The sequence below is a fragment of the Psittacula echo genome (assembly GCF_963264785.1).
Source record: "Psittacula echo genome assembly, chromosome: 11".
NCBI classification, from domain to species: domain Eukaryota; kingdom Metazoa; phylum Chordata; class Aves; order Psittaciformes; family Psittacidae; genus Psittacula; species Psittacula echo.
In genome coordinates, this window is record NC_137746.1 from 17,704,484 (window position 1) to 17,721,204 (window position 16,721).

A 16,721-nucleotide genomic window follows, 5' to 3' on the forward strand; every position below is an offset into this window, starting at 1 on the left:
CAGAAATCCTTATATGCCTGGGTCATGACATGTTTTATTCTGATCCATTCCACTACCCATATGTTTTTTCATAAGGCAACTAAAGAAAGGGTCCATGTGTTTTCAAAGGGCAATTGGAGCTGTCTGGCCGTGTAAGCTGGCTGTGTTAATAAGCCTGGGCAAGTCAACAGCTCTTTTTTTATGTGAGAGAGAGCACTATAAGTGCAAAGCTTTCACATTGCGGTGTGCCAGTTTGCTGTTCCTCTGCTCCAGTTGCACCAGCCTTTCAAGCAGAGTGGCAGCTTATCCAGAAAGTCTGGATCTGTTCCAGTGGTCGATAAAACCTCATCTCCTGCCCCCCTTGGTACTCAGACATGGTAAATAGAAACCTCCAGCCATTCTTATACAGCTGTTGATTGCGTTGCCTTAACAATATCTTTCATGATGGGCTACAGATTGTCTGAGTTATTGGTCAGCATGTTCTTGCTGCTTGCAGCCTGCCAGATTTATTACCAAGAATTTTAGCAGCTTGTGTCTGTAAATGATGTGTTGGTGAAGAAAGGTAAATAATTGATCAATCTTTTATTTTCTTTTCTCTCTTTTTTTTTCTCCTAACAGTACTCTCAACAATAACAACATCACCCGCATTCCTGTTACCAGTTTCAATCATATGCCAAAGATCAGGACTCTGTAAGTAATACCTTCAAATAGAATAATGATGATGATGATGATGGTGATGCCAGTTCACTGCTCTTTCCTGAGGGAGGTGGTGCTGAGCCCATCCCACAGGGACCCATGGCAGGGATGGCAACAGGGACAGGAGGCCCTGGGCTGTGCTGCAGTGCTGGGCTGGGGCAGGCTGTGAAGGTGGGGGGTGCCTTCAGAGCCCTGCAGCGGTTCTTTGGGTTTAAACAATGAACTTAGATTTGGTTTTATCAAGAGTCTGAATTTTCCTGGAAATGAAATTGGCATTTCCCCCACCTAGGAAAATCCAAAACGTGAAATGTGTTCCATGCTGGAACACCATCAACGTTGTAAAAACTGCTCAGATGGATCAAGTTACTTAATTTTCTTAACATCCTGTGCTTAAATCCCATTTCTTCTTTTGAAATTCAGAATACTAATTTCTGAAACAAGGCATTTTTTAAAGAACTTGAAAAAGAAGCACCTTCTCCAGTTACTTTCTGAAACAAAATGTCACTGAATCTGATGTATTTTTTATAAAGGCTTGTCTTACGTCAAATCCATGTCTTTATAGCTGGGCACCATTCCACTGCAAGAGCTCTGATCAGCCTTAGTAGACCAAAACACAAAGACTGAAATTAGACTCTGTGCATTTGTATAATTTAGCCATAGTCTACCAAAACCATTTTCTTTAAATAATTCCTTTAAATTTCTTTAGGGAATACACAACTTCAGGAAAAGTGATGTTTAAACAAAGTATCTCTGGTTTTTGACTCTAAAATCTCAAACTCAACCAAGATTTATTTAGTCCTAAAAGCAAAGAAAGGGAAATAGTAGCCAGCTTGGAAATTTTCTACAGCACTGAAAAACTAAAATGCCTCAAGGATGCTACATACACATGTGTAAAACCAGATTAAGTAAATTAACAGAACTGAAGAAAAATGGCTTTACTTATGTCAACCAGTGTAAGATAACCTCTGATTTAAATCTGCCTTCTTCATTAAATGGTGACATTCACAGATCTTAATGTAAGTAATGAAATGGAAATTAGATGTTTGTCTTTTAGGAAAGAATAGATAAAGAGGATAAAGGTGCAGGGTGAAGGTTCCTGGAGTTTCGCCTTTTCTCATTCGGTCACAGTGGTCCAGAAAATTTGCCTGTCTTCTTCAGATTAGTCAGTCTTGTCTGTTCCCAGAGCTCAATGCCTTCTGTCATTTTCCCTTTAGTTTAATTTCAGAGATGGCTTTGTATATAGCTCCCTGGGGACTTACACTGACTAATCCCCCTCTGCTGTAATTAAGGAAAAGAAAAAAAAGAAAAGGGAAAAAAAGGGGGAAGGAAGTCATAAATAGGATTTATAAAGGGAAGCTTTTTATATTGAATTCTGAGAGCCACATTTTACAGAGCATGAATGCTGACCCACTCTAAAAGGATTTGCTGGAAATTTAATTTAAGGTCTATGGCAAAAAGGGCAACTTTTGCAAACTTGCATTCATATTCATTCACCTCCTGTTCTGTAAAGGTAGTTTCATCAGTATCAAATGGCATGTTTCAGTCTCCGCAGAGTGCCAAATAGCATGCAGCGCCCTTCCGAGCAGTTCAATGTAGGAGTTAAAGACCTCTACATAGTCAGGTGGAAATACAGAAAAATGGTTTTGTTTTCTCTATTTTCTCGCATCTTTTTTCAACAGATACAGGGAAGTCATCAAAATAGCAATAAATATAAGAGAAATACAGGAATGAAGTAGCATTTTGTAATTTCTTCAGCTGCTCCTTCATAGTAATTTTTTTTCCCTCTATCCATCTTAGCACTTTTCACAATTAATACTTTATTAACCATAATTATTGGCAGAATAAGATTGCACAGCTGCATCTTACTCAGTATTTTTTGAATTTCTTCTGTTCAGAATTTAGGCTAATACTGCTTTGATTTAACCAAGTTTTAGGTAAATGGCTAGTAATAACCTAGCAACTAACATACACTTAAACACATCTAAAACTCATCAGGTTTTCTTCACTTATGTAAAATATTTATACAAAAATATTATTTGTGGGGGAATGTTAATGTTCTCCCTAGTTTCTTTGATTTATTTCACTTGATAACCTTTACCTTCTGCACTAATATACAACCTCAATGAACAGTTACCATGAAAGGGGAAAGCAGTCTGAGGCATAATGGCTGACTAAGATCTACTATTTAATCTCTTGGTTGTTGATGCAAATTCAGTCCAAACAGATCATGAATGGTGTTCATTACAGTTTGGTGACTACTGTTTCCTTAAAAAAGGATCATCAGTTTGCTCAGCTTCTCAAGTAGCTTCCCACTTAGCTGCGCTTTCTTATAGAAGCTCTCGTAGGGAATCCCTGATCTGAGCGTTACTTAAGGAGGGACAAGCTCTTTTTCCCACCTAGCTGCGGCATGGTTAGTGTTTGACCTCTGCGTGTCCCTCTTACACACTAGTGAGATCCATTAGCACAACTTCTGGGGCTGCTTGTGCCACAGCTGCTTCTGCTTCTGTGGATAAATAGCTTTGTCTTCGTGGCTCTCAAAACAATCTGCTCATTTAAGAAGAGAGAAGGAAAAGTTAAAGTAAAGAGCATATTCAACTTGAACATGACCTCTCAAGGGAAAGAAAAATAAAAAGCCCAGTAAGATTTGAAGCACCTGAAGAAATCATCTTTTCTGTGCTAACCTGTTTATTTAACTGTTGCTAAGTTTCATTGATCTCAGCCTTGATTGGAAGTGACAGGAATTAGTTTTTATTGATCTGCTTTCCTTCGCTTAAACCAGCTTTATTTATGTTAAAACATGTTCCCCATACCTATTTGCTTAATGGTGAGTGGCCTGTTGCCTTTGCACCTGTGAGGGACTGCTGAGATAGGTAATTGCATAATTTCTTTTAGGTTTTATTTTTAAGGATAAACTGAAAATGTACCAAATCACTTTGATGCTTCTCATGTTCACAGGGAATTGGTGCATTATGCTTTTGAAGTACTTTGAAAAGTCTTTTTGTGGCTGTATTCATTAATATAATTATCAAAAATATATTCTAATAGGCTGCTTTGTTAGCTTGATAGGCTCTCAAATGGCCTCCTCTCCAAAGCGAACTGTAGAATATCCACACAAAACACTTGACCAGGCGACGAGGTCGGGCTCTGCTGAGGCAGGCAAGCTGGCAGAGGTGCCGCTTTGCGCTGCTGACTTGGGGGACCCCTGACACCAGCAATACCAATTTAGTGAGTAAAAAAAACAACCCTTAGGACTGGAAAGCTGCCCCTTTTTGTGAAACTGTGGGGTACTACTCCTGCCTGCCTACATCCATACCGGGGATGCAGGGAATGGCATCAGATGAGCTCTTCTGGAGGAAGATGATTCTTAGTATCATTCTTGGCTGCCCTGGTAGGAAGGGAAAATCCTCTAAGGATTTAAATGAAATGCTTACTCTCGAAGTTGGAGTTAAAGCAAAGTCTTACTTAGGATAATTTCTGGCTAGATTATATTTGTTCTCTTTTCTTTGTAAACGGATTTATTCATTCTTCCAATCAACAGAAAGTGTTCCAGGCAGATTAATGGTTCATAAGAACAAAACATTTTGCTAGAAATCTGACTTACCGCAGTGTCAATTAAATAGCTTCAGAAACCCCAGACACAAGGTTTTCTAGCCATCCTTCTACAACAGTTATGTTACACAGTGCTCCCAGGAGACTAGCGTCCTCCATCCCTACAGGATAAACTCTGAGTTCCAGATTTGTGGTCTTGTACTGTGACTCCCTACCCCAGACATACAAAGCTGGGGACTGTCAGCCTGGGTGCTGGTGCTGCTCAGCAGTATGAAGATCTCGCATAGACATATGATTTCTTTGGTGGATGCACAAGGCTAAAAGTCCTGTTCACACTGATTGTGTGCGTTGTTTTAAATGTAATGCCTATAATATAAGTGAATAATGCCTTGTCTAACCATTTCTGACAGGATTTTCAGTGTGGTTTATCATTTCAGCTTTGGTATAACACTGTGAATGTCTGACTCATTACAAGGAATGAAATAATGAATATGCTGGGCTTTTGTTTTGACCTAAAGTGTGGTAGCTATTAAAATGACCAGATTTGCTCCCTGAATGCATCATCAATTTGCAGACTTCCCCCCCCCCAATGAGGTAATGCTTCTGCCAGTCTCTAGTCCCAGACATGAAGCAGGCTGAGAAGGGAGCTGGTGGACAGATCTTCAGTGGTGGACATTGGGAGCTGGTGGGCAGATCTTACAAAGAACAACCCTCTGTTGCTCTGTGGCATCACCCTTTCGTGGTCCCCTTTTTCATCATGAGATGAAAATTTCTGTCTAGAACCTGCATACTTGCATTAAAGCACCATAATAAAAAGAGCATTGATGAGTTTGTCCAGGCAACACAGGGACACAGAATCATACTATGGTTTGGGTTGGAAGGGACCTTAAAGATATCTCATTCCAGCCACCTGCTATGGGCAGGGACACCTTCCACTAGACCAGGTTGCTCTGTCCAGAACCCATCCACAGTGGCCTTCCAACATACAGGACATTGGGATCAATAGCTGCTGGTGTGTGGAGGGTTCTCTCCTTCCCCTCCCCAAGGACAGAGAAGAGGGAGAATCATCTATTATCCTGTTTTTCAGCCTGGTCCTCATTTTTATGAAGCCATCCTTTGAATTCACTCAAAGATGCCACATTCATGTGGTTATTTCTGATATGAAATCACAGGCAAAGTGATTACTTGGAGGAATCTTAAATTCTTCATGTTCTTTTCACTGGAATGGCCAGGTCGTAAGTACCTGTAGGCAGGCCATTATTTAACTTCATTCTTCCAAGACATTTTAAATAACAGCACTGATTTATGTGTGGATGTTTGTAAATTATTTGTCAATGTAGATAGTCAAGACCTGACTCAACTCTAACCAATAAACTGCAATGAGCCTACTAAAATTGTGCTGAAGAGACAGACTTGTACTTGCTCGCTCTGATTTGTGTCTTATGTCTAAACTACTATTGATAACTTGAGGGTTCTTGTGTGTCTTGTAGGCGGCTTCACTCCAACTTCCTGCACTGCGACTGCCACCTGGCCTGGCTGTCGGACTGGCTGCGGCAGCGCCGCACCATCGGGCAGTTCACCTTCTGCCTGGCCCCCGTCAACCTGCGTGGCTTCCTGGTAGCAGATGTGCAGAAGAAGGACTTTATCTGCTCTGGTAATGCTGCCAACCCTTCATTTATCTATCAGCTGATGGGTTTATATTGATGTTCACATAAAAACAGGGAGTGGAAAATTACTATGTTGTGTTTGAATGCCATTCAGTAGCAGTTGTGTTTGAATGCCATTCAGTAGCAGTCCTGTTTGGTTTTATCGCAGCTAAACTGTAATGGAATAGATCAAATTGTTAAGTTTTTTTCAGATTTATAAGGATTATTGGATTCCAGTTAACGTTTCAGGTTTGAAATTATGTTTTCTGCTTTAGCACTGCCAATGATATCGACATCAGAAATCAATTAAGTGTGGATAATCTGGTATTTCTCAAGGGAAGAGCTCAAGAGTTGACTGGAATACAAAAGAAAGGAAATAGAAAATGCTAATTTCTGTTGATAAATCACTGGACTATAGAACATGAGGAGCAGATTTTATCCCAGGGACAGGAAGAGGATGCTTAGGGAGCCAATGCACTTTGCTGTTCTACAAGTTTATACACTGATAAATGGGGCTGATAATACACAGCCAACTCACAAACCATGTGTCTATATGTTAGGCCTATTCATGAAGTCTCTGGAGCTGCACTTGGCTCTTTCGTTATAGAAATACATTTTCTTAAAATAAAAAGGGGAAAAAATAAAATAGAGAGAGGGAAAAAGAAAAAGATTGGAAAAAGAAATCTCTGAATTTGGCTGACAGGAGCTGATCTGGCAGGGGAGAGACATGGCAGTACGTGTGCTGTGGGGAAAAGAAGATACCAGGCACAAGTCTGGAGACAGTTTTGAAGGCAAATGGCAAGTAGCACAGGGAGCTTGTTACTAAGTCAGTGTGAGTCCTAATCTTGATAGGCTGTGAGTCGTGTGGTATCATGTTCTTCATCTCCCTCAGCTCTAAAGCTTTATCCTCTGGGTACATGGGGTGACTGAGGGAAATGCAGTACAAGTGCTCGTACTAGAAAAGTTTTTAGGGATGCTTTTTCTATATGGTTTCACTTACATATGACAGAGAAACGGTTGTAGTTAGAGAAGAAGGGTCTGATCGCCATAACTATATATCATGGATGTAGATTAATACCCAGCACTGGAGCTGTGCAGGAAATGTTATGGGTGTATGGCGAATGAAGTTGTGCACCAGTGATTTTTGTGACATGATTTTCAAGAGTGGTGAGAAGCTTCTATGCAGTTGTAGAGATTTGATGCTGCCCAGAATACCTGACAAATGACATCCAAATATTAACTAAAAGTTTAGAAATCTAACAGTCTTGGGAGAGGAAGGATAAAAGAAATGGCAAAAATTAATTAAGCTATTGACAGAATCTGATTTTACCACAGCATTTTTTTTTCTTATGAAATGAAGTTTCAGATGGGGTCTGAGTTTCAGATTTATGATTTATGATACAGTGAAGTGAAGGAAAAAAGAGTTGTTTAAATCAAGAGAAGAGATAATAATTGCTGAATGAGAAATGTAGCGTGGACAGAACTCATCTAAATAGGGTTTTCTGTGCAGACTGTGGCTTCCAGAACAGAAAAAGTTTTTAAGAGTTGCCTGTTGGACCCAAAATGTACAAGAAACCTCTCAATTGGCCTCTGTTTTTTAAAAATATAAATCAATAGAAATTAAAGGCAAGAAGCCGCCAGTGAGCCAGTCCATTAGCTGCATCCCTAACCCTCACTTGGGAAATGAAATACACTGCAAAAGAAATGCATTTGAAGAGATCATTTTAGAGGAGGATTTAGCAGAGAACTCAGTATGTGCTAGTTTGACAGAAACCTACATGGACAGCTAGTTTAAAGAGGAGATAAATCTTCTCTGCTCCTTATTACAGTTCTTATTGCTGATTTTACAGCATAATTTGTTCATGTTTAACTATGAAGTCAAGCTGGGCTGGAGGTGAGTAGTGAACTGATCTTGTCCTTCTGCAAAGGAATTTTATACAATTTAAGCTCATATGAATCACTGTAACTAGCCCCAAGCTGGCAGTGAAAGCTGCTTTTGCATCATAGTTAAGAAAAGCTGAAATACAAGGTAGTGAACTTCTCTGTTTCAATATAGGCTCAGCACTTCAAGCACTTGTGTTTTTATGGCAGTGGGAATTTCACCACAGCAAAAGAAAACTCAGCTGTAAAATGGGCTTCATTGGAGCATTCCAGTTCAAAACTTGTCCTGTTGCACTCTTCAGAGCAGAAAGAGTAGAATCGAAGAATTTTGGGAAAGAAGAAAATCCTCTTTGAAAAACTGACTTCTGGTTATTCTTTGAACCCTCTGCAAAAATAGGTGTGTTGGGGTTGTTTTTTTAAATTTTATCACAGATGTTCCTTTGGAAATATTTGTGAAGTTTGGAAGTGAAATTTGGAAAAGAATAAGTGGCACACTGATGAAGAAGTGCCATAACTGGAACCCAAATGGTTTCATTTCTTCTGGACAGTATGTTACCAGTCCTGTGCTGTGATGCTTATAAGTATTAGGTGCAAAGTCTCTTTCATTTCTTCTGGACAGTATGTTACCAGTCCTGTGCTGTGATGCTTATAAGTATTAGGTGCAAAGTCTCTCAAGATAATGTTGCTGAGGTCAGAGTTACATGCAGATATATCTGTGTAAACTGAGATCAATTCAAATGGCACATGTAGGCAAGTTGCGAGCAGCAGAAAAGCTATTCCAGGTTTCACTTGTTCATGCCCATGAGCATTTGGGTCAAAACTGTAGGTGAATGTGTAGGATTAAATGGTGCACAGGTGCCTGGAGGTAGGTTTGCAAATATGTCTAATTGGATTTGAGTTGATTAAGAGGCAAGGGAAAGGAGAGGAACAGAAATGAGCAGGACTGGGGCTAGATGGACCCTCACTGTTGGGAGAGAGCACTGACTGCTGCTGGCAGCCCTGTCACCCACCAAAGCCTTTGGCTAGCTTTTCAGCCAGCTGTCCCCTCTGCGTAGGAGAGTCTCTGTTCCAGAGCCACCCCTGACAGAGCAGCCTTCCTGGGTCTGAGCTTTAAAGCCATCTGTTCCCAACAGAGCCTCCAAACACACTCTTCGTCCTGCACAGCCATTTGCTGAGCTCTGGGATGCGTTTGGTGAGCCAGTCTCCTACAAGATGGTGCGTTGTATAAGTGGAAATAGTGTGGCACTAGAGTGCCCCTGTTGGTGCCCTACACGTAGACAGCATGATGTCTTTCACCTCTCTCTCCACCATAACCCTGCAATTCACTGCCACATTGCTGTGACAAGAGAAAACAGTGCACTAAGCAAAGGCTTTATATCAGTTGAAACACTACCTGCACTCTGTTCACTGGGAATGGTTTCTTTTTATATTCCCTGAGCTAGCAGAGAAGCATCTGGGGATGCTGGCTTATGCTCAGTACCTCTTAGAGCCTTCCAGCCTTTGCTTGGATCAGACCCAGCTTCCTTCCCATGTTCAGATGTTTCCCTGTTGAACTGGCTCCTCTTTCTCTAACCTTGTCTCTCTGTCTCTCTCAAACACACGTGCTCTCTCTCTGTGCCTATTTGTCTGTCTCTTGTCCTCCTCTGACCTCCTTAAGATAGTAATTTTATTTCGTTTTCCTCTCATATAAGTTTTATTATGGCTCTTTGATTTTTCTTCTTCCTGCTCCTTACTTATGGAAGTTGAAATTAGTCTACATATTGATCAGTTAAATCATGATGTGTTTTCTCATGTGCACTAGTGCGGCTATAAAGCTTTGCAAACCGATGCAGTGGATTAATGAAGTAGCACCTTAGTCTTTTCAGTGCTCTGCGCAGGACCCAGTGAGTGACCCCATTTGGGTGTTATTAAAATGACAAATCATTCTGGTTTTCCTAAGTATATACATGAAGAAATAAATATGCATCCGAACTGCATACCTCAGAATAAAGCAGATGCATTCAGGAGCATTGTACCTCAAACTGATGTGTAGTGTACTTCAGCCACTGCAGTCCTTGGCTGTCAGAACAGCTGGAATGTCATCAGTGCTCCCCGGGCTGCTGCAGAGGAGATGATCTGGTCACCAAGCAGGCAGGGACGGTGGGCTGGTTTCAGTGGGTGGTGGCAGGAACCACCTCTGTTGCTGCCAGTTCTGGGGCAGTACATTAGGAGCTGGTGTTGACTCTGAAGGTGAAGGTTGATACAGATCTGTTAGAGTTTTGGCCAGTAGCTTGAGGTGTTTTACATTGGACAGTATTTACCATGGACTGTGAAGATTGGATGAGATTTCATAGAATAGACGAGGGACTGATACTTCTAACAGTTACTGAATTCACGCTTTTCTCAGGTAAGAAGCACCAGATTATAAAATCCTGATGTTAATTTGGAGCTGATTTGTCCTCTGTGCCTTGCAGTATGAAATTTTGCAAAGCTTAAAATATGTGATTTTTAAGAACTTCTCTAAGATAGTTTTCTTTAATAATGAAACATGTATTGTAGAGAGGGAAGCTGGATCCATTCTTTGTCATTAGAAACCATTTTGTCTGATTCTTGATCCTTAGTTCCCATTTGAAGGAACTACAAGAACCTGAAGAAAATCAGGATACATCATTTGGATTAAATAAGTTAAAATTCAGTCTGAAATTGATGCAAAATTCAGTCTGAAATTGAAGCAACAGAGAAATCATTTTACCAGAGCCAAGCATTCAGTGATTTCTGGCTAAATAAACTGATACTGATTTTAACAAAACAGTGGATTGATCCAAAACTCATTTGAAAATCCAGGGTTTCTGGTTCATACAGAGAGGCTGCAGCTGATGTATAATACAGAGGGAAATATGGTAGCTTCCTGCAGCTTAGTGCAGCCTGGAAGCCTAATGAGGAAACAGATTTATTTGTTTAGGTGAGGTCAAATGGTCTTTGAACATAGCTGTTACTCTCTGGCTCTAACCACATAACATAGTAGGTTGTCTTGCTCCATTTTTCTCCTAATAACTTTGTAGCATAATGTTGAGGGGGCAACCAACGAGTAACTAACAAAATAGCACTCCTCAGGCTTAGTACCTTAATAAGAACATTCAGAAACTGTAAGAGGAAAAGCACATGAGGAGAGGAGCTCCCCCCCAGCTGCTTCTGTTTTAAAGACACTGTGCAATAGCATATCTGCAGAACTTGCAGCAGACCTCCTGCTTTCAACATGGGACATGCAGGTACTGCCGCACAGGTGCTCCCTGGAAAGCAGCTGTGTGCTACTGATGCAGATTGTGGTGATGCTGGGCAGTAGCAATTGCTCCTGGGGGAGCAGAGCAGTTTCTCTCCATGCAGTCCGTCCCTGTTCATGCAGGGAAGAGCTGCAAATGGCCCTTGGTCCCAGTGGTCACAGGGAGCTGAAGAGACAAAGTAGGAGGCAGAGGAGGTCTTTTCTGTGTGTGTGTATGTGCGTGTGAACGTCACTTTCTGCCGTGCAGATGTTTTACTGCTGTTAGAAGTGAGCTTAACCATTTCATCTAACTGTGACCTCTTCCCAAAAGAGTGGCCTGTGTGTCGTATTAGACAAATAACATTGGTTTTGTCACTGTCAAGTGGGTTCATGCTTTTTGTGACCATCAACAGACCCAGTAAGTGCCCTTACACTGGGGTCCATGCAGGGCTGTGGGCATTGTCTGACTTTTAAAATGCTTTAAATTTGGTTTTAGGAAATTTTTGTGGAACTCTGAATTTTTACCTCCTGTTATAAATTGTTACCACAAACTAACACTGACATTTAGTCTGAAGAAACATTTCAATACTGTGTGTTTGGTAGCTTCTCCTCAAATGAAATCCTGTGGGAGGTTGGGAGAGATACTGATCCGATTTATCAGAGCTTGTTTGTTCTCCCTTTCCATTAAGTTTCTGATTGCAAATTTAAATTTACTGTTGTACTAGCAGTCACGTTGTTTCATACTGTCAGAATTTACTTCTTGAATTGCTTCATATGTAAGATGCTGCATATGGTGGTTTTTATTTGGAGGGCCGTCTTGCAAATCTGAGGGATAAATATGTATTTATTAAGGCACTTAATATTTCTTTGAAGACCAAAGCTGAAAACTGGTTTTAAATTACACTATATTTACTATCCAAAACTGATGTGTTACCTTTTCAGTATAATTACTTTTTTTTCTGGAATTCTCTCTTCTCCAAAGCAATATATGTAGCTCTTTAATGCTTATTTAATGACGGCAGGTTGGGGTGTGATTATTCAGCCATTGAGTTTTTGAACTATTGCTGTAAGAATAACAATGTGATTAGTTCTTCTGTTCATATCCCATATCAGAGGCTTGTTTTATTCCTGGTGTGTCGGTAGTGTTTTAGTGTACAGTGGGAATGGACCACGGTGGCCTGTCCTGGCACGGGTCAGTGCCATGGCTTTGCTCTGGGCTGGTTCACAGAGAGCAGTGGTGTTACATTCAAAGGAAAGGGGCTGACTTTGATGAAGTGGCTAAGCCTTAGTATGAAATGTGTGGAGTTTTTCTGTTTGATAAATGTATGTGTTTGGCAACACATTTACAGATATTTAACAAGAGTAACTACCAAAAAAAAGCATAGAGCTGCTTATAAAATGGCTGCACAATTCCATATGTGAATAGATGGCAAATACAAAGCTGCATGCAGTCAAGGTCAGGCTCTTGTATTTCTGTCTCATTGACGATGACTTTTAGTGGTGTTCTATAGGTGCGTTGAAGCTGTGGTGGGCTGACCATGGCCAGCTGCCAGACCCAGCTGCTCTCACTGCCTTCCCCAACAGGGCTGGGGAGGGAAGATGGGCTCCAGCTGCTCCTCCCCTCCTCAGTGTCTGACCTGGTTGCTCGTGGGGCTGTTTCTGACCATTCTTACCTCACTCCTTGCTGCCCTGCGCTGTCGAGCCCTTCCTCCAACACACCTTTGCAGAGGCACCGCCAGCTTCCCGGTGGGCTCGGTGTGTCCTCAGCAGGGCTCTGTGGAACCTCACGGGGCCTTGCACCCCGCTGCCAGCGCACAGACACCCGCACCGACACGGAGGGGATCTCCTGGCTCCTTGAGTTAACTCCTTCCAACGACAGGCACACGTGTCAGAATTTCATTCTACAAGATCTACTTACCATGAAGAGCTTGAATGTACCAGAGGTCTCTTACACAGGACCAAAGGCAGCAACCTCAGCGCGTCCCAGGAGGAAGGCAAGAAAGGTCCCTAGTGCCCTCCATTCCTTAGCGTGTTCCGAATGCCAAAGAATTTGGTCCAAGGAATTCCAAAGCGGCCCTGGGACGGGGGCAGTGCCTCACTCTTCAGCCCTTGCCCAAGGGCAAGTAAGTCCTTGCCCTTACTCCTCTGGTAAAAGGTGTTTCTTTAAGTGTTTCAGATCTGGCCATTGGGTGAGCTCATGACCCGGCTGGGCCCCTCAGGTGCCATTGTAAGGAGAAACGTCATATCCTGCCTGACACCCTCTCAAAAGCTGTGTCAGTCTGTAATGCATCTGACTGAAGTGAATCTCATCTTCCTCCTTTTACTGAAGAAAACGTGCTAAGGCGGGGAAAGACCTAGGTTGGCTGCAGCAGGATGTGAGGGTGTGGGTGAAGACAAATGTGAAGTGAAGTCATGTTCAAAACTCCTTTTCCAGTAGCAGCAAATCTAACCCAAGGGACCCAAAGCACAGTCCGAAACTTTTCTATCCCTTCCATAACTTTGTCAAACTTCATCAGATGTGAAACAGTTCAGGTTCTTTAATGAATAACCTGTTTAAAAGGCCATCCCAGAACTATGCTCCCTTCTTAGGCTTGCAATTGATCAAGACCATTATCTATCATTTTACCTTGTGCAGGTAACTTAAATATTTTATCTTCCTCTTCATTTTTATGCTTGAATATATTTATAAGTTCACTGTAGTATTTCTGGACCTATTTTTACATGTCACTCTATATGCACATTCATGGAATTGCATTAACGGCATTACTGTGCCTAGGTGTCATTTGAACTGCAGAAGTACTGCGTCTTTAAGACTTCCTAGTAGCATTATTTTTTAATCTTTAGCCTGTTTTGGAAGAGCAGATATTATACAAACCCAGAGAACCAAATACACGCTAACAGTGGTGCAATAGTTAAGTTCTGGCTGCTTTAGGGAGAAAGTGCCTGTGTTGACAAGGCTGGAGAAAGACCTTCAAAGAAAGGCTCAGAGTGGGCACAGGGCATAGGATACATTCAAACTCTGACTTTTCGATTGCTTCTGTGGAAGAGTTAGATGGAATAAATTTCTCTGAGAGAAAAACACCTTTGTCATAGCTTTGAAAGGACTTAAGTTATCTCACAGGTTCTGTTTTACTAATCCTTCAGAGGGACAGATTACCTACTGAACCTCAGTTGCAGGTGAGTCTGCTTTGTTCTACCTTCTTCCATTTTGTTTAGAAGTATTCCATACAATGTTGGCACTATGATTGTTAATTAAGTAATTGCAATATTAGTGCTTTTAGGATAAGACAATGTGAAGGTCTGATTTTTAATGGTGTTACTTTACTGATACATTTTGAAACACGCAGAGTAGGTTTTTGTAGAATACAGTAGGCTTCCTTCATTGCACCAGACTTTCCTTTCACTGCAATTGGAGAACTTCTTTTTTATTCCTCACAATTTGTAAAGCAATTGGTGTTGGCTTTGCTACAAAACTGTTGTGCTCATGTGCCATGAATTTTTAGCAGATATTTTGCTGTTTGGTAATGTTCAGTGAAACAGTGAACTTGAATCAAATAATGAATATTCATGGCTAGCAAATTTTTGCATACCATGAACTTGATAGTATTAACATCATCAATCAGAGGCTCAAGTTACTTTATCATCAATACTTAATGCTGTGCTCGGTGAAAAGCTGTTGAACAACCAGAGATAGAAATATTTGCATTTGCTGCACATTGCTGTAAAATAAACATATTTGTACAAAGTTTTCTCCATTAGTGGAATATTTGCCATCAATAAGGGATGTTAATTTGCAGATAGTCAGTTATGATTGGCTTGCACGTGCATCTCGGCAGGACCACAATACATCCTCTTTATGTATCTTTTTGACATTGTATTACTGGAAGTCTTGTGAAAACTAGCTCATGTAGTAGTAGCTGATTTCAGATTTCTCAGTATTATAAGAAGATCCAATGGGTTATTTAATTAAACCACAAAAGGTCATAATATATCCACAGATCTGTAATACTTGTAGTATTTTGTTTATTGATCAATAATTTCATGTCTGCTATACTTAGAATGATTTAAAGTCAACATAGATTTTAACCATAAATCTTGTGAGATTTATCTTAAAATCCATTAATATTTTTTACAAATAACTACCATTATGCTGGCAAAAAAACTGCTGCAGAGGCAATTGGATAGGTGAGGATGTAATAAAGGACACTGTGTGCCGTCACTGGGTGTCAGTGCAAATGAGCTTAGTTTATTTAGTAATTGCAAAATTTACCTTCAAAGCCTGTGACATTTAAGCTGTTTATTTATACACCATAACCATCCCATTCTAATTGTGAGATCGCTCTATTTGCTGCTCTTGAAAGGCTAAAGGCCAATGAGATGCTTACTTGAAAACAAGCACTTTATTTCTCTGTAAACTGCTGGGTCCTAAGTCTCTCCCCTGCCTCCTCTCTCCCCCTTACCCATAGTCTGAGACTGTAACAGGCTAATGGTGTGCCAGATATTAACTGCCGTAATCACTGAGGCTGTCATTGCATTACATCAGGCACAAAAAGTGTGGTAATTTTTGTCAATCGTGTTCTGAGCTTCCTTCCAACTATTGTTAGTGTCGTTTTTAATGGCAAAATGTATAATTGCATTGATGATTTTTATCTCTGAGAGAAAAATATAATGAACGTATTGAACTAGTGGTGCTCTGTAACAGAAAAGAGCTGAGATGCCAAGATGACTGATAGAAGAACTTCATAGAATCATAAAATCATAGAATAGTTAGGGTTAGCCAGGACCTTGAGATCATCCAGTTCCAACCCCCCTACCATGGGCAGGGACACCTCACACTAAACCATGTCACCCAAGGCCTCATCCAACCTGGCCTTGAACACCGCCAGGGATGGAGCATTCACAACCTCCCTGGGCAACCCATTCCAGTGCCTCACCACCCTCTCAGTAAAGAATTTCTTCCTTAGATCCAATCTAAACTTCCCCTGTTTAAGTTTGAACCCGTTACCCTTTGTCCTGTCACTACAGTCCCTGATGAAGAGTCCCTCCCCAGCATCCTTGTAGGCCCCCTTCAGATACTGGAAGGCTGCTATGAGGTCTCCACGCAGCCTTCTCTTCTCCAGGCTGAACAGCCCCAACTTTCTCAGCCTATCTTCATACAGGAGGTGCTCCAGCCCCTGATCATCCTCGTGGCCTCCTCTGGACTTGTTCCAACAGTTCCATGTCCTTTCGATGTTGAGGACACCAGAACTGCGCACAATGCTCCAAGTGAGGTCTCACGAGAGCAGAGCAGAGGGGCAGGATCACCTCCTTCGACCTGCTGGTCACGCTCCTCTTGATGCAGCCCAGGATACGGTTGCTTTCTGGGCTGTGAGCGCACACTGCAGCTGGCTCATGTTCATTTTCTCATTGACCAACACCCCCAAGTCCTTCTCTGCAGGGCTGCTCTGAATCTCTTCTCTGCCCAACCTGTAGCTGTGCCTGGGATTGCTCCGACCCAGGTGCAGGACCTTGCAGTTGCCATGGTTAAACTTCATCAGGTTGGCATCAGCCCACCTCACAAGCGTGTCGAGGTCCCCCTGGATGGCATCCCTTCCCTCCAGCGTATCAACCGAACAACACAAGCATCTAAATGCAGCTGGCTTGTCTGCAGCCATTTGCCTTTGTGGCATCCGTGCTGTAAGGAGTTCACTGCACTTGTGAAGGACACACACAAGGAGCTTGAAATGTTCTCA

General features: G+C 41.6%; 1 protein-coding gene across 1 annotated transcript in view; it reads left to right on the forward strand.

Annotated features, from left to right (window-relative positions):
- SLIT3 (slit guidance ligand 3) overlaps positions 1 to 16,721 on the forward strand; it is a gene marked incomplete at its 5' end in the record, with an annotated part of 525,497 nt that overhangs the window by 309,705 nt on the left and 199,071 nt on the right. The window contains 2 exons of the mRNA XM_080626822.1: positions 598 to 669; positions 5,715 to 5,878. Of these exons, the coding sequence (XP_080482948.1) occupies positions 598 to 669; positions 5,715 to 5,878 (236 nt within the window). The remainder of the gene's footprint in view (positions 1 to 597; positions 670 to 5,714; positions 5,879 to 16,721) is intronic.